The following is a 25,660-nucleotide window of genomic DNA, read 5'->3' on the forward strand; positions in this document are numbered from 1 at the left end:
GGGCTGGGTTCGGGGAACTGATAAGGAAGGCACTGGAGATGAGCAACAGTGGGGAGCTATTACATACCTGGGCTGAAAGAGAGAAGGAAAAGAGCAGAATCAGAACCTATCAAGAGCTGCAGCTGTGTGTCAGAGGCTGTGGAATAGAACCTGCCATCCTAGAGAGAGAATCACAGCTGCTGCCCAGCCATAGCCCAGCAGGAAGAAGTCAGGGGACAAATACCTGACTTCTCTTTCTTTTCATTCTCTAATGTCCTATTTGTACCTCCCACTGGCCAAGCCTGAACAGAACCAGAGGGTAAGGGTGAGACATTTTTGTACAGGTTGCCCTCCCTGGACACAGAGCAGGGCAGGGAGGTGGAGAGTAATAGTGTTCTAACCTTGATTCATTCTAGTTAAATTATTCAGCTAGTGCCAGATTAACTCTTTAAATCCTTCCACGTTGCAAGGACCTGGGTGGCAGTCCCAGCTATGCCATTTACCAGCTGAATCACCTTTAGCAAGTCCCTCTGTTCTTCTTGCCTTCTCATCTCCCCTTGTAAAAAGCTTCCTAATGAATTGGAGAGTTCAGTGAAATAATAAAGTGTCTACATTTATATACATGGCTGACTAATAGGCATAGCTGCTAGTATCATTTGCCGAGCCCTCGGGATTGGAAACTGTCTAAATTTCGTATTTATTGTTAACTACATTCCTATGGGCTTCACCTGTGATAAGCATTCCATAAATGCTTGTTGACTATGGACTCTGAAAGTTTTGTGCAGAGCTGTCAGCTGTTGTGGACCTTGAACTCTCCATGTCCAGAGTCTGTGTATGACTATAGTTGTGGCTCTGGTGGAGAACACAGGCAGAACCTCCAATGAAGGTTTAAAGAGGAAACGGTCAAAAAGATTGTGATAGACAATGTCTGTCCGGCCTCTTAGAACAGGATGGGTGGCAAATAAGTGACAAAAATTCATTTTTCACTGTTCTGAAGGACAGGAAGTTCAAGGTCAAAGCACCTGCAGATTCCGTGTCTGGTGAGGGCCACCTTCCTGACTCATAAATGGCACTTTCTTGCTGTGTCCTGACAGGGTGGGAGAAGTGAGAGAGCTCTCTGGAGTCTCTTTTATAATGTCATGAATCTCATTCGTGAGGGCTCCACCTTTGGGACTTAATCACTTCCTGAAGCCTCCACCTCCTAATACCATTTCAATATGAACTTGGGGTAGGAGAGCACAAACATTCAGTCTATTAAAGAAAACTAACAGATAGGCAATCAAGACACAAACATGCTCCCTGAAGAAAGAAAGAGACTATGTGGAATTGGAAGTGGGTTGTGTGCTGGGGAAGGAAATGGGTCTATTAGAAGGGAGGTCAGGAAATTTCACTGTGGAGTAAGAGTTCCATGTAAATGTCATATGCACTGCCCAGAGGGCAGTTCCCAGAGGGCCACTTCCTGGCCCACTGCCTCTGCAGCTTTTAGCTCCCTTTGATAGTAATCTCAGAGACCTCAGAGGCAACCCCATCACCACTGGGATGTCCAAGTCCCATCCTAGGAAAAGGAGTTTGCAGAGTCTCAGGTGAATCCAAGTCACCCCACTGGCCTCCAACCTGCACTCTGGTTCCATCCCACCTCTATGCCCTGGTGTTCATGCCTGAGTTCTTCCCCCAAACTCAAGGGCCAGCCCTGTTTCTCCAAGGCTGTCTGCAAAGGATTATGGTTTCCCAGAGCATCTTAGCCATGGGAGACTGGCCAGGAGGAGGCTTGGGTGATGTTCTTTGCTGTTGAAGACTTCAGGCTGGGGGGAGTATCCTATCTGTTTGTGTCTCAGCAGGCATTCGATGCAGGACAGAAGAAAACTTTATTGTCAGCAGAATATTTGAATGAACCTTTCAGAGTCCAAAGAGCAATGAGTGTGGTCAGTATCATGACCTCTGTCATCGAGGGTAAGTGTTGCACTCTGGACAAACATCCACCGTGCAGTGATAAGTCTCACCTGTGTACTCTCTCTTATGCCTCAAGACCATCCTCCTTTGCTAATGTAGTTCTTATGTGCATAATTTTTCAAAGCAAAAGAATCCAATAAACGAAATGCCCTCGTTCATCTCTTGTTCAAATTAGCTTCTCCTTCATATGTATTCACAAAACTAGATTTTCAAAGAAGTAATTGGGCAGGCCCCAGAGAATTTAAAGTCACCTCTCAGGTGTGCAAAAGATTTAGCAGTCTTTAATTTCCTAGCATGGCAAAATTACCCTCATGCTTTTCGTGGCTATAACTTTCACAGTGGTAACTTGATTTCTGTCGCAAGTCCCCATTATGCTGAATATTGAAAGATAATTTAAGTAAATTAATCGGTTCACTTCTCTAAATCCCTGTCAATTCTGGGTTCTGCCAATCAACTGTGAATCCACTCAGTATCCTCAGGGATGTGTCTAAGTTCTAGCTGGTTACACCTAGTCAAGGGGAGGAGGAGGAGACGGGGGTGGCATTGGCTCATGACTCCAATTCACACAAGTTTCCGTATTTATGGCTACATCTTCCTCATGCCGGGTGTGAGGTTGTTTTAATCCAACCTTTGTTTTACTTCAAGGTATGGAGAGTGTTGTTCTAGTTATATCCACTTATGTATCTGCCCTAGAAACACTAAGTTGCTTAGGTCTAGCGGATGCCAAGGGACACTGATGTTGATGTGCTGCTGAGAAGGGACCCAGTGTAACTTCCTTGCAGCCCTCGGCTAGAGCTTCATTTCAAGGTAGGGTGTAGTGAGCAGCAGAAACTCTTTGAAGGATCTGAAACCAGAGCCCATCTGCACTTTACTTTCTGGGTGAAGCCAGAGGTGGCAAGGCCTAGAGACAGATCCATACGCTCATCATGACATGGAAACTGTAGAGTAACATACCTGGTGGAGAAGACCTCAGGCCTTCAGAGGTCTCCAGAATGGCAGCAGAGTGGTGGAACAGTCACTGCACCACCCATGAAGGCTACGGAAGGGGATAAGTGAAAGCCAAACAGGAAAGGTGGAGAGGAAAGGGCAAAGAACCACCTGCAGGGATTGTCCCCTCAGAGATTACATTGGAACTCAAATTCCAGTAAAATACATTTAAAATACATTTAGCATTGACTGAGGAACAGCTCAGTGTACCACCAAACTTGAACTCCCAAAGCCCAAGAACAACCTGAGATAATGAAATAGCACCAGGCATTGAATTAGCCAAAAGAAAGTTCCCAGGTTAGGAGCTTGAAGTCTAAGTTGGATTCAATTACTGGGATGGGAGACACCTTTAAGTCATGTTTCTTGAAGGCCTGAGCTTTGGGTTTTTTAAAAATCTTTTTAATTATTTGTTTTTTTAAATAGTCATAACAATAGGGTGTATTTTGGTGTATTATACATACATGGAGTGTAACTTATTCTAATTAGGATCCTATTCTTGTGTTTGTACATGATACAGAGTTACCCTGGTCAGGTATTTCAAATTCAAGGATAGGAAAGTTATGTTTTATTAATTCTACCGTCCTTCCTATTCCCGTCCCTCCTCCCTTTCCTTCATTCCCCTTTGTCTAATCCAATGGACTTCCATTCTTCCCCTCCCTACCTACCCTTTTTAAATTTAGCATTCATATATCAGAGAAAACAGGACTTAAAATCAGCATATTACAGTGATGCGGCCCCATCAATGTTTATAACAGCTCAATTCACAATAGCTAAGCTATGGAACCAACCTAGGTGTCCTTCAACAGATGAATGAATAACGAAAATATGGTATATACACACTATATATAAAGAAGAATGAAATTATGGCATTTGCTGGTAAATGGATGGAATTGAGCTTTGGTTTTAAGAATGATTACCAACTTTAAATCATTTTTCCTTGTTGATGATTATTTAATAATCACTTTTTACTGTAATACTGAGCACTCCCACCATTTTCCATGACTGCTTAGAGTTCCACCATGTTACTTTGCCTTCAATTTTTTGTTGGCCAGGTGGATTTTTTTTCCTTTGTCTTCCCATTAGTCATCAAAAAGCAAATGTAAAGTGCAAACAGCTTTCTTTTCATTTATTCCTCAGAACTATGAAGTATCCCCTTTCTCTCTCTCTCTGTAATATTTACTCACTCATCACACACATTTGTTGAGCACCTGTTATGTGTCCAGCATTGTTCTAGGTGCTTGGAATTCAGTGGTGAACAAGACAGAAGCCTACTCTCATGGAGCCCTCACACTGGGGGTAAGGGAGGAACAGATGCAAAACAAATAGATATTTGGGTAGTGATGATAAATAGGAGAAAAAAATAGAGTAGGAAGGAGACGAAGAGTAGGGGTTGTTTTTGATAAGTGGTTGTGGAAGGTCATTCTCCCTAAGGAGACCAGAAATTGGAATGAAGTAAGGGAATCAGCCATGTGAGAACCTGGAGAGAGTTCCAGTCATCAGCAGCCTATACTATTTGCAGGAATGAGACATGAGTGAAATGCATCCCAAACACATCCCAATTTAAGTAAGACCGAAGATGTTCTCAGGGTGAAGGAGAGGCAACAGAGCTTAGAACCCAGACTTGGAGCCCCACCACCTGGGTTTGAATTGTGGCCCTGCCATTTATGGAAAATGGTGTGACCTTTGAGCTCCATTAACTTCTCTGTACTTCAGTTTTCTCACCAGTAAAAAAGTTCAAATACACTCATCTTGCAGTACTTTGGGAGGATTAAATGAGTCAGGTCAAGTGCATAGTAATATTCAGCTGTGGGTTCCTCTTCACTGGGTCACAAACTCTTCGAGGGCAGAGATGTGCCCATTTTGCTCAAAGGAAATCTCTAGTACCTTGAGAGGCAGCGCATTATGCATTGTAGACACTCAACAAAAAACTGTTGAATGAATGAATGAATGAGGGTAGTACTCAAAGGTGATATTTGGAGAGTGGTGCCAAATTTATAATTATCTGAACTACTAAAACTAAAATAAAATTGGGAATAGTCAGACATCTTGGAGCAAGATAGACATCGCCTCCGACTGTGAGAGTAGGCTAGGAATAGCAGGAGAAGCAATGACATTTCTAGGTTAGGTCAAAGATTCTAGAGCATTGGGCACATGACCTTCTTTGGTTGGATTTTACTTCCATTATACTCATGAAGAATGCTGTTATAGTCAGCATAGGATTTACAGAAGCCACCTCTCTGGGAGTAATGGTACCTGAGAAAGTTTGGGCCAAGAGTTTGTCAATTCATTGAGCTCAAGGCACTTGAGTTGTCTAGGCTTGGCATACAAGCTGAGATTTGACAATTGTCCAAACCAAAGACCAGAAGCAGGATCACAGCAGTGAGTACAGCTGCCCTCGAGCTTGGCGGGAGAGATTGGCATGGAACAAGTTGTTAGTGGGGTACTGAGAGTCTTGAAGGAGAAGCACAGGATGCAAAGAGAAGGGAGATAAGTTCAGCCTGGAGTCAGGGAAGTATTCCAGGCAGAAATACCCTAAAGCTGAAATAAAAAGCCTAATGTAGCTGTAACACATCTATCAGGGAGGAGAGGGGCTCAAATAAGTCTAGAGAGATGGGCTGGTGCCAGGTCTACAGAACCTCCTAGACCTTATTAAAGACATTGGACTTCATCCTAAGAGCAGCAAGGTGCCACTAAAGGACTGGAGGCAGGGGAGCTACATTTGCATTTATAAAGGTTACTCTGGATACTTGGAGAAAATGGAATTAGGAGGGGAAGGGTATTGGCAGGGAAATCAGTTAAGAGGAACCAAGTGGGAGACTGCAATTCTCAGACTCTGGGTGGTGGCAGCAGAGACAATGGAAAATGGAAGGCTTACCAACCTAAGGAGCATAAGATTCAGGTCCTGATAATGCACATGGTTCTAGTGTAAGCAATGGAAGGGCGGCGGGTGCAAACGCTCAAAGAAGGGAGCTCTTTGTGGGGGAGGAAGCTTCACTGGGAAAACATAAGCTGGGGAGATTAGGAGTTGAGTCTGGGACATGTTGGTTGTCAGGTGTTTTTGGAACATCCAAGTAGAAATGTCCAGTAGGAAATTGGCTTTGTGATAAATGGTGCTAGAAATTCCTTGAAGAGTGTGGCCCAGAGATGTATATTTGATAGAGCTTTGAAGCAAGATGGTAATTTTGAAAAGATGACAGAGGATAAGATGCCATAGAGGGGAATCAAGTAAGAAGATAAATAAGCCCAGGACAGAGTTCTAAGAAATTACAATGTTTAATGGTTAAGCAGGAGAGATGGAGGTAACAGAGGAGACTAAGAAGGGAAGGTCAGCATAAGAGAGGACTCAGAACACGATGCAGAGCCAAGAGTCTAAATTCCTTCAGGATTAGTAGAAAAATGAACAGAGGCATTGCTATTTAGGTACAATGAAACCTGAAAGGCATCTTGGGTCTTCAGTTGCATGATGTCTTTGGCAACCTGAGCAAAGCAAATGGCAGAGGCCACCTTGAAGAGGCTTGAAGAATGAGTGAGAGGGGTAGAAATGGAGATATTGTTTACAGACAACTTTTTCAGGAAGTTTACCTGGGAAGGGGAGGAGAGAGTAAGGTGACACTAGAGAGAGGGCAAAGTTAAAGGACATTTGGGGGATTTGTTTGTTTTGAGCATATTTACACGTTGATGGGGAGGATCAGAGAGAAAGGGAGAGACTGAAGATTAAGGGAGAAGAGGGGATGTTCAACAGATTCCTAAGGTCCCAGGAGAGTATGCACAAGCGGAGACATTGGCCATTATCAGGAAGAGGACACCTCTTTCACTGTAGCAGGGGGAAATTCTTTCTGAAGATTTTTCTGGAGAGGAAAGGAATCATGCTTCAAGCTAGTAAGCATGTGGTTGTTTTAGTCTCTGTATCTCCCAGGCATCCATATCAGCCATGTAAATGTTGCTCACAAATCTGAGTCTCTTCTCCTGTGATGCCTCACTGTTAGGCTGCTTTCCGACAAAATGGCATGTCAGCAAGCTTCATCACTCAGTACTATGTCCTGTGATTCTTTTTTAGTGCCAAAATAGTCTGGGGAAGCTCCACTTCTGTTCTAAATAGAGATTATTGATTTTGCTCCCAGATTGTGCCAACTTCTTTAAAGAACTCTGCTCTGCTAGTTTTGATATCTGTAGTTTCAAAAATCTACAGTAGGTAATCAAAGCAGCATGAGAGTGAAGATGAATAATTTGATCAATGGAAGAAAAATAGACACGTTTATGAAAATATATGGGTATATATATTAAAAAAACTTGTGACCAAATGATATTTTGAATCTTTGTTGATACAAATAAGCAGAGATTGGGAAAAATGAACTGGATCAATATCTTAGTTCTTACCCCAAATAAACTACAAATGTACCAAAGATTTAAATGAAAAAAAAAGTAAAACTACAAAGGAAAGAAGGAAACACAGATAGTGTTTTTTTTTAAACCTTACAGTGAGAAAGGCTTCATATGCAAAGGAAGAACACATGAGGAAACACATGATAAATCTAATTACACACAAAAATTTTAACTACCAAGGAGGCACTATCAGCTAAATCTAATTACACACAAAAATTTTAACTACAAATGAGGCATTAGCAGAATTTGGGAGCATGCAACTATTTCTATAAACTCATTTTATAGTCTCTCTTGAGTCCTTCAGGCAATGTTCTATGCTTTTATAAGCACACACACACTCATGCACACACACATCACACACCACACACAGAGGTACTTTGGATTAGACAGAGGGGAGTGAAGGGAGGCAAGGGAATATATGGTAGGGAAGATAGTAGAGTGAATCATAAAAATCATATAAAGATTTTTTTTACATCATCACAAATCTGCTTCATCCTTTTTCATAATGCACCTTACTGTTTATTTCATTTTTTATGATTATCATAAATAAAATACACCATCTTCTTTGCCCACATGGGCTGGTATATCTACAGGGTGTGTGCCAGAAGGTGGAATTTACAGATTAACCCAAATTGCCCTTCATAAAGGCGGACCTTTGATTTCTTCACATACAAGTAGAAATTTGACAGAGGGAGCTAGAGAGATGAGCCTGGGGTTCACAGGAGAGACATTATAATTTGGGAAGATCAGCATAGACATTTTTTAAGGCCATAGGATTCAATGAAATCACCTAGAGAGAGGATTAAAAAACAGGCTAACGACAGAATTCTTGAGTTCTCCCACATTTAAGACAGGAAAGGAAGAGTGAGACAGGATCAGAAACTGAGAAGAAGTGGTCACTGATGTGGGAGAAAAAAACCAAGAGATCATGATGTTCTGGGAGCCAAATGGACACCAGGTTTCAAGGAGAGTATTACAAATTCTGTCAAATGCTCTGAGTAGTGAAATAAGAAGAGCGCTATAAATTAACAGTTTGCGTTTGGGAGGAAAAGCCAGATTCCAGCGTGTGTAGAGAGAAGAGCAGGTGAGAAGGTGGAGAAAACTCTTAGAAGCTACTAAGGACTCAGTAGATGAAGGAGAGCATAGGACCCTGGGAGACCGTCTTCAAAGCTGAGATACAGTAGAAGCATGTTCACGTGCTGATGGGGCCGGTCCAGAAGGGAGAGAAGGGGACAGCACAGGGCTTCAGCAGGCAAGAGAGGTAGGAGCCCCTCACAGGTGAGAGGAGGAGGCACACAGGGATGCGAAAGGAAGAAATTGGGGTGGACTTGAGTCCTTGGAGACCTAGTAGCAGGAAGAAGAGGAAGTTCCTCTGTAAGCAGTTTTGCATTTTAAGTGACATAAAAGGGAGCTCAGGAGCAGAAAGTGAGGAGCTAGGGATTGAAAGAGAGGAGAGAGGAAGAAATAGTAGTGGCCTAGAAGGCTGGAGGAGTGGGCTGAAACACAGAGACACAGCAGGACTCCTAGGCAGGGACAGGCTGGGAGTCAAGGACCTCCACTGTGACCAGTAAGCAAGGCTGTATATTTTGTCTGACCAGGTTCAGCTGGTTGGGCGTGAGTACAGAATAGTCAGCAAATTTTGTTTATATTTAGAGTCGGTGCTTGCCAGGCAGGTACAATTGAGGGTGTCTATAAGGGAGTAGGTAGAGATAGAATTAGCTGGGTAAGATGAGAAGTAAGATGCTGGTTCACAATGCAGGGTGGTTCTAGGGGCGAATAGAATTACTTTGGATTAGACAGAGGGGAGTGGAGGGTGGCAAGGGGGTTGGGGGTAGAGAGGACAGTAGAATGAATCACACATTATTATCCTATGTACTCATATGATTACACGACCAGTGTAATTCTACACCATGTACAGCTGGAAGAGTGAGAAGTTATGCTCCATTTATGTATGATGTGTCAAAATGCATTCTACTGTCATGTATAACTAATTAATACAAATAAAAAATAGTAACACTATGAAGTATAATATTTTTTGTTTGGTCAGGGCAAATTTTCACTCATCCCTGCAATATTCTACAGATTTGAGTCTTGGCCTTAAAAGTTTATTCACTTTAATTGCTGTCCTTGTTGTTATTTGTTATTTAATTGTAACATTATTCATTTCTGGGGCTGGGGTTGGGGCTCAGTGGTAGAGCGCTTGCCTGGCATATGTGAGGCATTGGGTTCTATCCTCAGCCTCACATAAAAATAAATAAAAATAAAATAAAGTTATTATGTCCATCTACAACTAAAAACCAACATTATTCATTTATACAGCAAACCAATATGTACATGTAGCGTTTTAAAAATACATTAATGAACTAAAAAAGATCACTCATTATTTTTGATGTTTCTACTGTAATATCTTTTTTAACTTTGTTTTATTAACATACGTATATGCAGAACAATCAATAAAAGAAAGCTTTTATTGTAAGCTAAAAAAAAAAAAGAAGTTAAGGAGTAAGAACATGACATTGGAACTAGGCGGTAAAAATGTGTAAGGCCAGTTGTTTGAAGGACTCCATAGGGCAGCGATTGGGTTGTGGTTACAGGACTGTAGGAGCTCAATAAGCAGGAAATGATCATCAGGGAGAGGGAGGGCTGAAGTCAAGATCTTGGAGGTGGTAGTTATTAGTATGGCAATGTCAGGGCATGACCACAGGATGGGATTCTAAAGTGACCCATGGCTGACAGCTATCCTTGATCTCACCCATATTGCAGAACTTGAGGACTCTCAACAGCGGTGCCCACCCTGCTTGACCACTTTGGCTCAGAAGTATCTGATCTGGAAGTGCTGCCCGACATGGGTGAAGCTCAAGACAGTGCTCTATGAGCTGGTGACAGACCCCTTTGCAGAACTCGCCATCACTTTCTGCATCGTGGTGAACACAGTCTTCATGGCCATGGAGCATCACGGCATGAGCTCTGCCTTCGAAACCATGCTCCACATAGGCAACATTGTGAGTGACGGCCGGGCTGCCGTGGCTGGGGTCGGGGAGCATGCCTTCAGTAGTTGGTGATCTCATTAGCTGAGGGCACAGTGGCAGTGCAGGAGATGTGTGGACACTGGCTTCCGGAGGTCACATCTGGAGGAGCGAGGGTGAACAAGGGGGAACTGCTTTGGGATGAGCAAACACAGGAAAGTGGATGGAGAAAGTCCTGAGCTAGAAACAACTGGTTCCCTTTTTGTAGCACATAGATCAGCCACTAGAATACTCTGGATCTCAGTGATCTACCTTCAAATGAGGACAAATGTCACTTTCTCATTGAAAGACAATCTATGAACTTGTAAGTTTCTTTCCTCTTTGATTACTTGTATGACTCCTATGAACCATGGTTCTATGGTTATAATTTTCAGTGTTGTCAATGAGGGACAGAAAGAGTGGAGGAGGGAAGAGAAAGATAGTGGGGGTGGGGGGGGAGGACACAGAAAACATGTGCTGTTGTAGCCAAAGCATCAAGGAGTCAGAACTTTGCTCTTGCAGCGAGCTTAGACATGATGCTAATGTAAATTTTCCTCCATTACCTCCTTAGCATGATTTGCTTTAACAAGATAGAATCCGTACTGGGTTTCAATGCATGCTGAATAAAGTAGCTGACTCAGAAGGAGACAGCTGCCCCCGACCTTGCTCGATTCACAGGAATATTAATAGCTAACTTTATTTGAACACTTATTCAGGGCAAGACATGGTCTCAGATGCTTTTTTCAAGGCTAATCCAACTTCTTTTTCACTAGAACTCTCTGTGGTAGGAACTATTATTATCCCCTTTCACAGATGGAAAAAACTGAGACAGGGAAGATTAAATTATTTGCCTAAAATGTAGGCGTGAGTTCGTGGCAACACCAGGATCTGAACACAGCAGATTGGCTCCCAAGCCCACACTTTCCGACCCATGGGCTAACCCACCCCGCAGGCCCTGCTACTGTGTGTGCTGAGCAGACAGTAGGAAGGATTCCGGTCCTGACTCCAGTCTATGCTGGGCTCCGCCCCCTGGAGTTGGCCTACCAGGTCTACAAGGACCTGAGGTGTCTTCTGACCCCTCCAAAGGGTAGAGGGGGTTCCAGAAGAAGTGTGACTACTTCCTTGGAAACCTGTCCCTTCCCCTTAGCCCAGATGTAAAGGGGGCTGCAGTAGGTTTCAGCAGACTATGGCATGTGTGTGCCCTCTCTTTGAGCAGCACCTAAACTAAGGATTACATTGGAATATAACCTAGTGCTGCACGCCTGTAATCCCAGCAGCTCGGGAGGCTGAGGCAGGAGGATCACAAGTTCAAAGCCAGCCTCAGCAACTTAGCAAGGCCCTAAGCAACTCTGGCAAGACCCTGTCTCTAAACAAAATACAAAAAAGTGTTGGGGATATGGCTCAGTGGTTAAGTGCCCCTGGATTCAATCCTCAGTACCGCCCCGCCCCCCCCCCCCCGCGGAAAAAAAAGAGGTTATATTCTATTTAAAGTTGACAATGAAAAGGGAAAATGGAAATGGAGGAAACACTTTTTCCCCCTAAGAAGTCAATATGAGACCACAGAGAGCCTTAGGGAGTCAACATGTGAATTCACACCCTGATTTTACACTGGAGAAGTTGAGGCAAGAGAGAAAAAAGGCCTTTCCCCATGTGTCAGGATTTGGGATCATTTTTCAGAGAGAAAGGAAGAAAAAAGGAAGGAAGGTGTGCCTTTGATGAGTCCAGGCTTTAGGAATGTTACTCAACATCACAACACCATGAGGTTTTCATTATTCTTACAAAAGAAAACTCTAGGACTCAGAGAGAAAAAGTATCCTGCCCAAGGTTGCACAGTTGGTGAGAGTAGAAGCAGAGTTGGCCAGGTCTCTCCAAAGCACAGGACCTCACTCCACGGCCACTCCCCACACTGTGCTGCCTGCAGAGGGCACTTGGTAAATGCCCTTTGTACTGCGTGGTTGCACTGCTGTGGCGTTAGGCAAGTAATAGACATTCTTAAGTTTTTCCCTTCTTGAACAGGGATATGATCACTGGTTTCCCAGGTCCCTGGTTTCTCAGGCCAGACAAGGCCCCGATAATAGACAGGCAGGGGTGCAGGGGAGCCACTGCACCGCACCCTTTGTTGCCTTCTTCCTTGATTATCTGCTTCCCTTCTGGCTTCTACCACCTGAGCCTGACACTGACCTCTCTCAATGCCAGAATTCTATCCTATTTAAGGCAATAAAGAAAACACAGAGCCAAAAAGAATCTAAGAGGCTTTGTATTATTGTTCTTCATTACTATTGTTTATCAGGGAATTACCAACCCACCAGGCCCTTTGCTAACAACTGCATAAGCATTAGCTCATTTTGCACCCATTACACAGATGAAGAAATTGAGGTACAAAAAGAGAGTGCATTACCTCTCCAAGCTTACACAGCCAGAAATGGATGAATTGGGATTTTTTTTTTTTTTGGAGGGGTTGGTAACTGGGGATTGAACTCAGGGGCACTCGATCACTGAGCCACATCCCCAGCCTTATTTTGTATTTTATTTAGAGACAGGGTTTCACTGAGTCGCTTAGTGCCTTGCTTTTTCTGAGGCTGGCTTTGAACCTGCAATCCTCCTGCCTCAACCTCCCGGGGCCACTAGGATTACAGGCATGCATCCCGTGCCCCGCTGAGTTGGGATTTTTATCTACCTGCCTGCAGAGGGCACTTGGTAAATGCCCTTTGTACCACATGGTTGCATTGCTGTGGCGTTAGGCAAGTAATGGACATTCTTCGCTTTTCCCTCCCACACTTTTTAACTACTGAACCAAGCTGGACTCTGAATTGACATAATTATATAAGATCGTTATATTATCTTACGATGCTCCACTTGCTCCACCCTGCCACCATACATACATGAAAACTGAGGCCTGCCTTCTAATTCTAATGCACATACCAGAGCGTGAGCCCCAAAATTCCCATGTTCTGCCACATTGTTGCCATCCCCCGTCCTCAAGAGCCTGCAAACAAAACAGAAACGGAATAAAACAAAGATAAGAAGATTTACTACACTGTAAACCAGACATTTTCCCTATTGTCCCTTTGTCATTATCCCCTGACCCCAGAGACCCCACTGTGATGACAACTTGTTTCCATCCGCAGGTCTTTACCATATTTTTTACTGCTGAAATGGTCTTCAAGATCATTGCCTTCGACCCCTATTATTACTTCCAGAAGAGGTGGAATATCTTCGACTGTGTCATCGTCACCGTGAGCCTGCTGGAGCTGAGCGTGGCCAAAAAGGGAAGCTTGTCTGTGCTGCGGACCTTCCGCTTGGTAATGTTTTCTCTTGGACCCTTGGGAAATGGCCACCCAGATGCAGGGAAGCTGACCCCTGGGGACATGCACTGTCCTTTGGACTTTACCAGCCAACATCCCTTTCTTCAAGGGCATGGCTCTGGAGCTTGGTTCTCTGGTCCCAAGTATGGACACATTTTCTCCTCTTTGGTCCTCAGTCCCGTCATCTGCACCAGCAGAAGCCTTCCAAGCACCATCCTGTTCTCCTATCAAATAGCAATAATGACAATAAATTGAAGCAGCTAATATTTATTGAGCATTTATGCTTTGTGGGGCATCTTGCTATACTCTTGACCTTATGTCTCTTATTTGACACGACGAACCTGAGACAGTGGTGGCACACTCCTGTAATCCTAGCATCTCAGGAGGCTGAGGCAAGAGAATCACGAGTTCAAAGCCAGCCTCAGCAAAAGCAAGGCACTAAGCAACTCAGTGAGACCCTGTCTCTAAATAAAATACAACACAGGGCTGGGGGTGTGGCATGGTCAAGTACCCCTGAGTTCATTCCCTAGTTACCTGCCTCAAAAAATAAAGGCATCCTCCCACTCCCTGGTTCCCCAAATCATATCCCAATGTCTGGCACACCACACAGGCCAAGAACTGCCTGTTAGGCTCTTGTACCAGCTCTTCTCTCCACTCAGCCCCAGGACACCCTCTGCAGGAGAACTTCCCCTATCCGAGGCGCTCCTGACCCAGTGCCTGCAGGCCACCCACTCTGAGCAGAGCTGCATCTGTCAGCCAAATCTGTCAGATTCCCAGGAGGCCAGGCTGGGGTCACTGGAGTCTCCCAAGTCCCCAGAGCATCTGGAGGAAGCTTGATGTCTTGCTGACTCTTGAGAGTAGACAAGAGGCCTGAAGAACTGACATGACTTGTTAGCACAGGAGTCCCTTGTTCTCCATGTTCTCTCGGTGCCCTCTAGGAACCCTGTGTCTAGTTTTGGAGAGAAGTGACAAAATGAAGAAGAGAGTGACCAATGATCTCTCGAAGGGAGAATAGAAAGTTCTGCTGAGTGTTGGACATCCACGGGCTGAAGAGGTCACTCGGTTCAGGGGAACAGTGAGACCTAGGACGGAAAGTCTGCTTAGGACCTTATCATGGGGGTTAGAAAGAGCTAAGCCCTGAGCCTAGTTGTTCTGGAATTGAGATGGCAAACTCAAATGCCTGCAGACCATGCAGTAAAGCTGGCCAAGGAAGAGGCACTAGCCCTGGATATTTGCCTCAGGTAATCAGGTAAGGACAACTCACTCCTACCTAGGCAGACCCAGCACAATTCACAACACCAGGGAGGGGTGTTTACAGAAAAATCAATGCAAGTTTTACCAAAGAAGTGACCTGCCCAATATTGTCAGAGTTTCCAATTTTTCATGAGAAACCAGAAATCTCTAATTCTATGTGAATATTATCAATATGGACTACTAATTCAATTGTTAAACAATCACACTTAAAGATCAATGTCCTGAGACATTTGTGTCCTAAACCCCCTGGTTGATGCAATCCGCCTAAGCAGGTGGGGCCTCCCTCCCACCACCCTTAGCACTGGATTCCAGGGAGGAGAAGGGCAGAGTGGGCCTCCAGGACTCTTTCTGCATGACCTGGAGATTTTAGATTATAATTAAGTGACAGTTTCAGAAGGACAAGTTGTTGTAAGTATGTAGAAGATGATGACAAGTGAAAGGCCCCTATGCTAATGCCCAATGTCAGATGGAAGCAGGACTTCATACTCCTCTGTCCCAGGAGGACCCAAAGCTGGCTCTCTAATAGACGGGGAATATTTGGACGGTGTTTAGGGAAACAGAAGCTTGGTGCTTTAAGGTCTATGTGCTACTTTGTTCTGATCCCACAAAGTCTCAAATCAGTAATGACCAAAAAAAAAAAAAAAAAAAGGTAGATTTACTTTACAACCTGGGCCAACAGAATTTTCCATGTGCATGTTCCCCTCCTTTCTAAGTACATGTCTCCTCCACCTTCTGATCTTTTTTTTTTTTCTTTTTTATGGGGGAAGCCAGGGATTGAACTCAGGGACATTCCACCACTGAGCCACATTCCCCAGCCCTCTTTTGTATTTTATTTAGAGACAGGGTCTCACTGAGTTGCTTCGGGCCTCACTTTTGCTGAGGCTGGCTTTGAACTCTCGATCCTCCTGTCTCAGCCTCTTGAGCTGCTGGGATTACAGGTGTGCACCACAGCACCTGGCCCACTTTCTGATCTTAATCCATTGATCAACTCCCCCTTCCCTTGCACCACACTTACCTGAGGTCTGTTCCACTTCCTACATGACTTGGCTTAGATTTCATGGTCCATTAAGATTATCACGCCCTTGACCACAAACTCAATCATCCTTCTCCTCTGTTCTTCAAGCATCTTTGTGTTGTACAAGACACTATTCTCGAGTTAAGTTCCCACTGCCATGCCTGCACCTGAACTGTGGGAATTACTAGAGAATAACAAAGTTCAGTTGGTCAGTTTTAATCACTAGATTTCATTTTTAAATTTAAGTTTTAAATATTTTAGAAAAAAAATGGGCAGATAGAACAGACAGTTCCCTTACACCATCACCTCTTCTTCCCTGACCCCGACAAAAAACAAAACATACACATGGTTTCCCCTATTACCAAAATCTTAGGTTGGTAAGGTATATTGGTTACAAGTAACTTTTCATGGTTTCCTGTTGTTCTGAGAATAAAATCTGAAGTCCTTAATATGGTGTAAAATTTCTGCATGATCTGGTCCTGCCTGTCTTACCAAGAAACTTCCTCTTGCCTTCTTTGCAACAGCCAGAGAGACCTCTTCTAGAACCTCACTAGAACCTCCTCTAGAGACCTCACTAGAAACAAGACTTTTCCTAGATTTGGGCCTTTTATACTTATTTCCTCTACCTGGTATGCTTTTCCCTAGTCACTGAGCTTAGTAATTCTCAACCTTCTGGGTTTAACTCTCAAGTCCTCTTACAGAGAACCTCCCCACCCCAGCTATCTAACAAGGGATTCCCTCATCCAATCAACCTGTCCTTCACGCTGTATGATGACTACATTCAAATACCCCATGTCGCTAGAACCACAGTCTTCTTGTTTGCCTTTCTATCTCCAGGGCCTAGCCCAAGGCCCAGTGCATTAAGTAAGAACTCAATAAACATCTGCTGATTGATCAAAGGAAAAAAGTCAGAAGGGAGGAGGAAAGAAGGAAGAAATGAAAGTTTCAAGTCTGTCTTTCTGCTTTTTCCTCCCTTGCAGAAGAGCATCAATTCTCATGACAGTGTCCAAGGCATTGCTCCATTAATTCTGTCTTTGTACCAACACTGCAGCTTTGAATATGTCTGCATTGTAAGTCTTCCACCTCATTTTACTCTTGAGTATCTTGGCCCCTGCACTTCCATATTCAATGAGAATCAGCTTGCCATGTTACATACTGACATATACACAAAACTCTTGGGTGTTTTTTCTTTTCACATTGGGACTTCAATAATCGCTAAGGCAATTTGAGAAGAAATGTATCCATTACAAGATGTAATCTTCTGATCCATGAAGATAGTATATCGATTTATTTCCAATCTCTCAATAAAGTTCTATAATTTTTATATAAAGTTTTTGGGGGCATAGCAGGCATTGAACTCAGTGGCCACCGAGTCACATCCCTAGCCCCACTTATTTGTGTTTTATTTAGAGACAGGGTCTCACTGAGTTGCTTAGTGCCTTACAGTTGTTGAGGCAGGCTTTGAACTCACAAATCCTCCTGCCTCAGCCTCCCAAGCCACTGGGATTAGAGGCATGCGCCACTATGCCCGTCTATAGTCTATAAAGTCTTCATGATTTTCCCCATAAGGATCTTACATTTTTTAAATGTTCTTTTCTTGCCTTTTGTTAGCATTTTGACATTTAATGTTTTGCAATCCAAAAACCTCTTTTATTAGTTCTGATGATTTATCTATATAGTTTTTAAATTTTTGAACACAAGCATGTCATGTGCAAATGAAGAGTTTTGTTTCTTCTCTTTTAATCCTTCTACCATTTGATTTTTTTTTTCACTGTATTACTGTGCTGGTTGGGACATCCAGTACACGGTTGAAAATACGCATTAATAGCAGGCATCCTTGCTATTTTCCTGATTGCAAAGAGAATGCTTTCAATATTTCACTAAGTCTGACATTTGTGGCAGGCTTTTTAAAAAAAAAAAAAATGGGTTTTTTAACAACAACAACAAAAAAAAAAACCTTTATCAGTCTAGGAAGTTCTATTTGGCTAAGACTGTTTATCATGAACAGGCACTTATCACATCACTGTTCTGCCTGTAAAGATAATCACGTTAAGATAATCAGAAGATTTTCTCCTTTATAGAGTGGCAAATTTTATTAGTTGATGTTTTTTAATGTTAAAAGAATTTTGCTTTCTTGGGATACACCTCACTTGATCTGGATACACCCAAAATGATCTTGATCTTGTTAATACATTGCAAGATTCAGTTTGTTGATAATTTGCTTACTATTGTTATATCCATATTGATGAATAATAGTTAGCCTGTGATTTTTCTTACTTACATTGTCCTTGTAGTTTGAGTATCCAGGTATCCAGACTATACTAATCTCCATAAAAAGAGTTGAAGAATATTTCTCTTTTTCTCTAGCCAATATTTATGTAAGAGTGGTATAATTTTTTCCTTGTAGGTTTGGTAGGATTCACTAGTGAAGACTCATGGAGGTCAAGATTTTTCACTATTGATTTAAGTTTCTTAATGGTTGGAAAACTAGTCAGGTTTTTTTTTTATTTCTCAAATTGGTATGGGTTGTTATTTATTTAAGAATTTTCCTTCCTATAGAAATTTTCGAGTTTTATTGGCCTAGACTTGTACATCCCCTGCTGTGTTTCAAGGATCTCTGTCAACTCTACCTCTGCCACCTTTTTCTTAATAATAGTGACTCGTGTTTCCTCTCATCCTTTCATTAGTTCTGCCAAAGATCATCAATTTAATTAGTTTTCTCAAAGAACCAGCTTTTATCTTGTTGATTCTCTCTACATCATTGATGTTTTCCTATTTCAATTAATCCTGCATCTTATCTTAATTATATCCTCAAATGCTACATATTTTGTTCTTTTCCAACTTCTTAAGATGCAATTTTCAGTCCATTTTCCTTTCCAATATATTTAAGGCTTCATTTTCCTTCTAAGAACTGCTTTCACATGTAGAATTTTCCTTCTTGTTTGGCTCTAAATATTTCCTAATTTCAACTTTGATTTATTCTTTGACTCAAAGGTTAATTAGAAGTATGATTCTCAATTTCAAAACATATGTGGTTTTTCTAGTTATCTTTATGTTATTGAGTTCCAGCTTAATTGTATTATAGTTGGAGAAACATATGTGGTATGATTTTAATGCTTTGGAATTTATTGATAATTTCTCTTTGGCTCAGCATATTAAAAATGTTCCTTATGTACTTGAATAAAATGTGTCTTCCTGTTAGCTGTAGGGTACAATGCCCTGTATATATCCATTGGGTAGAGAAATTTTATTGTGCAGTATATTCTATATCCCTGGTTGTTATTGTCTACTGCTTGTTCTAGCAATTACAGAGAAGGTGGTGTATAAAAATATCTCCCACTATGATTATAGCAGGTCTGTTTCTCATCTGGCTTTGCCTTGAGTCTGCACTATTAAGTGCATACATATTTTAAGTTGTTATGTCTTCCCAGTAAAGTGAAACTTATATTATTAAAATTGACCTTCTTTATCTTTATATATGTTTTTGCCTTTAAAAAATGACTTTGCCTAATATTAATTACATAACTCTTCTTTCTTTTGATTTAGAATCTGCCCAATATGTTTTTATCCATACTTCTACTTATAGTCTTTATATGACAGTCGTGTATTTATATGCCAATAGCATATAGACAGAGTTTGTGTTCTTATTCATTTTTGACAGTCCAGTTTTTGTCTTTTAACCAAAGCATTTAGTCTACCTGTTTTAGTGTAAATACTGACATATTTGAATATACGTTTATCATTAGATGGATCAATCTCCCACCCACCCCCTACCGCCACACACACACACACACACACACACACACACACTTCTTGATTTATTTTAGATTGTATATTTTTATATTTTTGCTTGTCTTATTTTCCCCTTTACTGATTTGAAAACTAAATACTCAGTGTTTATTCTTTGAGTAGTTACCTTACAAACTACAGCATAAGCAGTTAAATTAGTCAAAGTCAAAAGTTAGCTAAAGTCTCTCCATTTTCCTCCAGAAAATTTTTCATTCCAATTATCCTTTCTCAGCTTATTATTGCACTGTTTTTAAATTTTATCTTCTTTAAAAAAAAAATTAGGGAGATGGAGATGTAACTCAGTGGTAGAGTGCATGCCTAATATGGGAATAAACCCAGGACCAAAAACTTTGTTATTAATTAGTGACAAATAATGCTAACTGTTGTATAAGTAATCCCCAAAACTCAGTAGCTGAATCTCATAAAGGTTTATTTCTTAGTCATTTCATAGTCTGATGCAAATCAGGTATCTATAGCTAGCACTCCTTCAGGAACTGACTCTGCTGCCTCTCAAGATGGCCTTTACAGTCTGCAAAGTTCTTCCTGCTTGTGGAAACATGGGAGGCCAAGGTTTGCCTTAATTTTTAAACAGTCAAAAGCTTTTCACTCAGGGATCATTATGCAATACAATTCCTTCCAAAATGTAAATGGCTTCAGACCTCTTATTGCTACACATTCAAAGCACATAGTCCCCAATTCTGCCTAACTTCTTTGCTTTCTTGTCCTCGTGTCTTTCTCTCTCAAAAGAAAAAAAAAACATTAATGGCTACACATTAATGCAATCTTTGCTGAGAGTTTTTTCATTTCATTGGAAATTTTGACAGGTCTTCAACACTTTGAAACTTAATCCTTATTGTTTGGGACCTAGAAGCACTGTATATTCAAGGACCTAAAATTCTGGACTCTATTTCCCTTCATTTCTTGTAAATCAACCAAATATTTCCTGGATTCCTCATCTCTTTCTTGTAATATTTGGTAAAACCAAATTATAAGCGACGCACAATACTAAGGTTTTTGCCAATCCTTCTCCTGAGGCTGCTGGATCATGAGGCACATGATCTACCCCAGAATTATTGCAAAGAATATTTTTGCCAGTAAATCACACAGATCAACACTTTCCAAGTCTTCCTACATCTGTTTCCTCATTGTCCAACACATGATCATAGGCCAGTGCCACACAGTCGATGTTTTTGAAATGGCAATACCTCTCTTTTCATCATACCAATGTCTACCTTGCTCAAAATAAATAGAGCTAGCTCCAGTGACAACCCCTAAGTCTGTGAGATAGCATCAGAAGTCCATGTCTCACAGCACATCCAATACTGGCTGGGAAGCTTTCCCGAGCGTGTTTACTCCAAGAAGTAACTCAGGGATTCAGGAGTATCCCATTTTATGATATCATGGCTTTAAACAGGTAGCCTCTGTGGACCATGAAAGGGGAAGAGAAAGTGCAGGAAAATTTATAGCTATGCCTGAACATAACGTGTGTTCCTTTTGTCTCCATTTCCGTTCTATCAGTCAGAACCCAGTGACTCCCATTATTTGCAAGTGACATTCGGGAGGGATCAGGCCTGTGGCTAATAGAACAAAGATCATGAGACTCCCTCCACAGTATAAGGCCCTGATTGACAGTCAGTGAAGTACATTGATACTTAGGGACCATAGATGGCTGATGGTATTTTTTGAGTCATTTATAAAAAGAAGTCTCTGAAAGCAACTTTCAGGGAGCACCTCAACTTATGGGATGAGCTGCCTCGTGCTTTTCTCAGAACTTTGGTTTCCAGCCAAGACTGGATGAGAGGTGATGAAGAGCTGCCAGGGCCTGACAGTCTCTGCTTCTCCCCAGCTGCGGGTCTTCAAGCTGGCCAAGTCCTGGCCCACCTTGAACACGCTCATCAAGATCATCGGGAACTCGGTGGGGGCGCTGGGGAACCTGACCATCATCCTCGCCATCATTGTCTTCATCTTCGCTCTGGTTGGCAAGCAGCTGCTCGGGGAAGACTACGGGGCTCACCGTTCTGTTATCGCTGTGCCAGGGGATGAGTGGCCTCGCTGGCACATGCATGACTTCTTCCATTCCTTCCTCATTGTCTTCCGGATCCTCTGTGGAGAGTGGATCGAGAACATGTGGGCCTGCATGGAAGTCAGCCAGAAATCCATATGCCTCATCCTCTTCTTGACGGTCATGGTGCTGGGAAACCTGGTGGTGAGTGCCCACTGGGGTTCCACATCATGGGCAAGGAAGGAGGTTTCTGGGTCATTCCAAACAACAACAACAAAAAACTTGTTTGACCTTGCTTGACTTTGTGCATTTTTATGCCTACATTGTCCCCCCCCCCCGTTGAGAAATCTTAAAACTTTTCAAAGCCATGTGGGACATGCAATAAGAAGTATGCCTCAGGGAGCAACTGACATGTAGGGACAAGCACATAGAACAAAGAAGGAAAATCCTGTGGGAAAATTTCCCACCATCGTTTACTAGCTGGGTGACCCAGAGCAAGAGATCTAATAATTCTCCCTGAGCTCTGATTTCCTTAAAAATCAAAAGAGAAAAAAAAAAAAAAAAAACAGTGCTTACTCATGGGCTTGCTGGGAAAATTAAATGACAGGAGATGACATATGCAAATTACCGAGTGCAGTGTCTGGGAACTCAATAAACGGTAGCTATTCATTGTTGAAGGAAAAATCCCCTCCCCCGCAATCTGGGGGTGCTCAGAGGATACATTTCTTCAGGAAAGAAGAGGAAAGAGCCAGGGCACAAGAGGAGAGAGTAAAAATTGGACCATGTCTAGCAGATCATAGTTTTTCAAATCTATTCCCAGGTTTTTGGGGGAATCCCTCTGCAGGCCTTCCTGCCAATTAGTACCAACATCCCTTCTCCATCCCAGCCTGGTTCCTTGCTCTCAGTTGGCACCACCCACTCTAGTTGTGAGCAACTAACTAGCCCTAGGTTTTTTTGTGGGGGGAGAAGTGAGCAAGGGAGGACATGGTCTTCCAAGAGCCATGTTCCTATTGCCATGGAAGTCCGCCATTTTGGATTCCTTTTGTGTAAGGTTTTACAGACAGGAGAAAGCTCAACAAAGAGATGAAAGAACATATCCAGACCCCCCAAATCTTTCCCAGCCTGGTCCCCGAGCCAGAGATGTTTTCTGCCTGCATTGCTGAATTGGGCCAGCTTGAAACTCCTTTCTCCCAGGCTCAGCTCACTCACCATCCTTGCAGAGCTATGAGAACACCTACCCCTCATGCAGAAAGTTTGTCTCTCTGAGCACTTTGACATCTTTCCTATCTTCACATCTACTCTGAAAATTAGGGAGCTCCAACTCCCTGCTCTCAGAAGAACATAAAGTCAGAAACAACAAGATGTGCCTGAGATTCCAGAGTGGGGAACAGAAAGCAGGGCTTCAACAGATGTGGGTGACCAAGGGCAAGCCCCTGCCTGCTTCTCTGTATTGTCCCTGAGTGTCCCTTTGCTCAGCAGGGTGATCCTCCACTGTGGTGGAGAATGTCCTTCCAAGCTTTGTCCTCCTGTGTCAGGTTACCCTGGGACATCCCCTCAGCAGCTCATTCTCCCAAGAAGCAAGGCATCCTGGGTACATAAGGAGAGAGAGGTCAAGCTATGGTGGTCCTACCATCCTGCTGCCCACCAGGTGGCTTGATGGAGCCATCTTCCCTTCCATTCCTTTTCTCCAGGTGCTCAACCTGTTCATCGCCCTGCTGCTGAACTCTTTCAGTGCCGACAACCTCACTGCACCAGAGGATGACGGGGAAGTGAACAACCTGCAGGTGGCCCTGGCACGGATCCAGGCTTTTGGCCGTCGCACCAAGCAGGCACTTCGCGGCTTCTTCAGCAGGCCCTGCCTGCCCCGCTGGCCCAAGCCAGAGCCCCCGCTGTGGATGAAACCCTCCATCTCTATCTCCAAAGCCGAGAACCACATTGTTGCCGATGCTACTTCTATGAGGAGCCCTGGAGGGCTGCCAGCTCTCAGAGACCCCAGGGAGGACCACGGTGACTTCATCACCAATCCTAACGTGTGGGTCTCTGTGCCCATTGCTGAGGGTGAATCTGATCTCGATGACTTGGAGGATGATGGTGAGCAGGATGCTCAGAGCTCCTGCCAGGAAGTGCTCCCCAAAGTACAGGTAAGAGTGCTCCCTGGGAGACATCCTCACAAGGTAGGGAGGGGCCTCGGGGTAAGAGTGACAAAGGACAGACAGGAAATGAAGGTACCTAGGCTTTCCAGCATCAGGGCTGGCCCAGCCTTGACAGAGCCCCTGGCGAGTCAGGCATAGGAGACCTTGACATAAAGAAGCTAAAACCACGCCAAGTTCTCCAGAGGAGGTGACCCATCAGCAGGGCCTGGAAGAAAGGGTCCGAATGTCCAGGCAGGGCCACAGATGAATCCCAGGCTACTCTGAGGTGCTTGGGCATTTTCTGTCACACGGCTGCCACTTCACTCGGCCTGGCTCAGACTTGGTACATGAGACACTAATGATATTCCTCCAATAACAGGATGTTTTCCAAGAGCAGGCTCATCTAAGCTTCACCAGCACCCTAAGAAGTCCTGATTATTAGGTGACTCATTTGAGGAGATTTTCCTGACAAGTGATGTCATCGGGAAATGACACTCCTTTCAGCATCAAAAAATTGAAGGCGCATTTAAACCTTTGAGAGTCTATGCTTTTTTTGCACAGTGCTTTACTACCTCAAGCTGCTGCATCAACCCTATTAACCTCTTCTCACTGACTCGGGACACGTCCTCTGGCACAGTGTGGGAGGGCCAGGATCCCTGTAGGGGCCCTAGGGACATAGAGGGCTGCTGGCCAGGACACTAAGTGGCCTCAGACAGCTGTGCTTTGAGTCTGCAGCTCTCCCATAGCCTTCTTACCCTACAGCTGTCACTTCTTTGGCGCTCCAGCAGCTGCTGTTATCAGCTGCCATTTTTTACATGCCTTTGTCTGGGTGACAGCCGAGGGCAGGGCGTCACCATCCCCAGAGTAAAGGACGTGAACTCTGTCTGCCACCAAGACGCATGTTCAGTTACATTGGGGTTCTTTGGAGGGGTCTACTTGGCCAAGTCCACCAGCCGTCTGACTTCTGCACAAGCACTAATGGTCATGGCTAACATCTGTCGAGCCAAGCACTTCCTACAGAGTATTCTGTAAGCATTAACATATTTAGTTGTCAAAATAATGGAATGATGTAGATCCTGCCTTTTAATTTTGCAAAGGGAGAAAAAAAGAAGCTAAGAGAGGTTAAATAATTTGCCTACCCTCACACAGCTTCTAAGCAATGGAACTAGGCGTGAAATGCAGATCTATCTGGCTATAGCGTCTGAGCTCATTTCACACAAATGTACATACATATGGATGGATGTGTGCCAGTTGCATGTACGAAATCCTTAGCTCTGTCAGCCTGTGGTGCGCAAGATCTTTTCAAATTTGGAAGTGTTCAGCTGAACCTGACTCAAGTACCCAGTTGGGACCCTTTCTCACTAGCAGGAGCAGCTGCAGCAAGTCGGGAGGTACGAGGACCACCTGGCACCTAGGAGCCCAGGCTCTGGTATCTCCTCTGAGGACCTAACTCCATATGTGGGTGAGCAGTGGAAAGACACAGCTGCTCCTCAGGTTCCTGCAGAGGTAGGTATGTGAGCTTCCTGGAGAATCCAGATAGTCAGCCCTGTACTGACTGGTGGACCAGTGGAAGATGGGGCTGGGGGAGAGTATTCCAGACCACACTCCACCTTGTGACTCTATCTTTCATACTGGGAATTTTTTAAGTCCCTTGCCAACCTCTGGCAAATCCGTAAATTTCAGCTTTCACACGCCATCACCAGAACCTCACCCCTGGATGCTGAAGGGAGAGTGAGAAAAGAGTGAGACCCCACTAGCTGGGGGGTTTAGGGCCATTCCTCAACCTCTCTGAGCCTGTTTCTTCATTGGGAAGCGGGTGATGCCTCCTTGGCAGGATTATTTTGAGGCTTAAATGAGAC

The 25,660-nt window shown here is 43.4% G+C and overlaps 1 protein-coding gene across 4 annotated transcripts in view; it reads left to right on the plus strand.

The window, feature by feature from the left end:
* Positions 1-25,660, plus strand: part of Scn10a (sodium voltage-gated channel alpha subunit 10) — a 92,260-nt gene that overhangs the window by 39,005 nt on the left and 27,595 nt on the right. For 3 of the 4 annotated variants that reach the window (XM_078038114.1, XM_005317385.3, XM_078038116.1), the window contains 6 exons: positions 1,818-1,929; positions 10,063-10,301; positions 13,433-13,606; positions 21,514-21,873; positions 23,361-23,810; positions 25,167-25,307. In XM_078038114.1, the coding sequence (XP_077894240.1) occupies positions 1,818-1,929; positions 10,063-10,301; positions 13,433-13,606; positions 21,514-21,873; positions 23,361-23,810; positions 25,167-25,307 (1,476 nt within the window). The remainder of the gene's footprint in view (positions 1-1,817; positions 1,930-10,062; positions 10,302-13,432; positions 13,607-21,513; positions 21,874-23,360; positions 23,811-25,166; positions 25,308-25,660) is intronic. The other variant, XM_078038115.1, reaches the window with a different exon arrangement.

Source organism: Ictidomys tridecemlineatus, chromosome 2 (genome assembly GCF_052094955.1).
Source record: "Ictidomys tridecemlineatus isolate mIctTri1 chromosome 2, mIctTri1.hap1, whole genome shotgun sequence".
NCBI lineage: Eukaryota > Metazoa > Chordata > Mammalia > Rodentia > Sciuridae > Ictidomys > Ictidomys tridecemlineatus.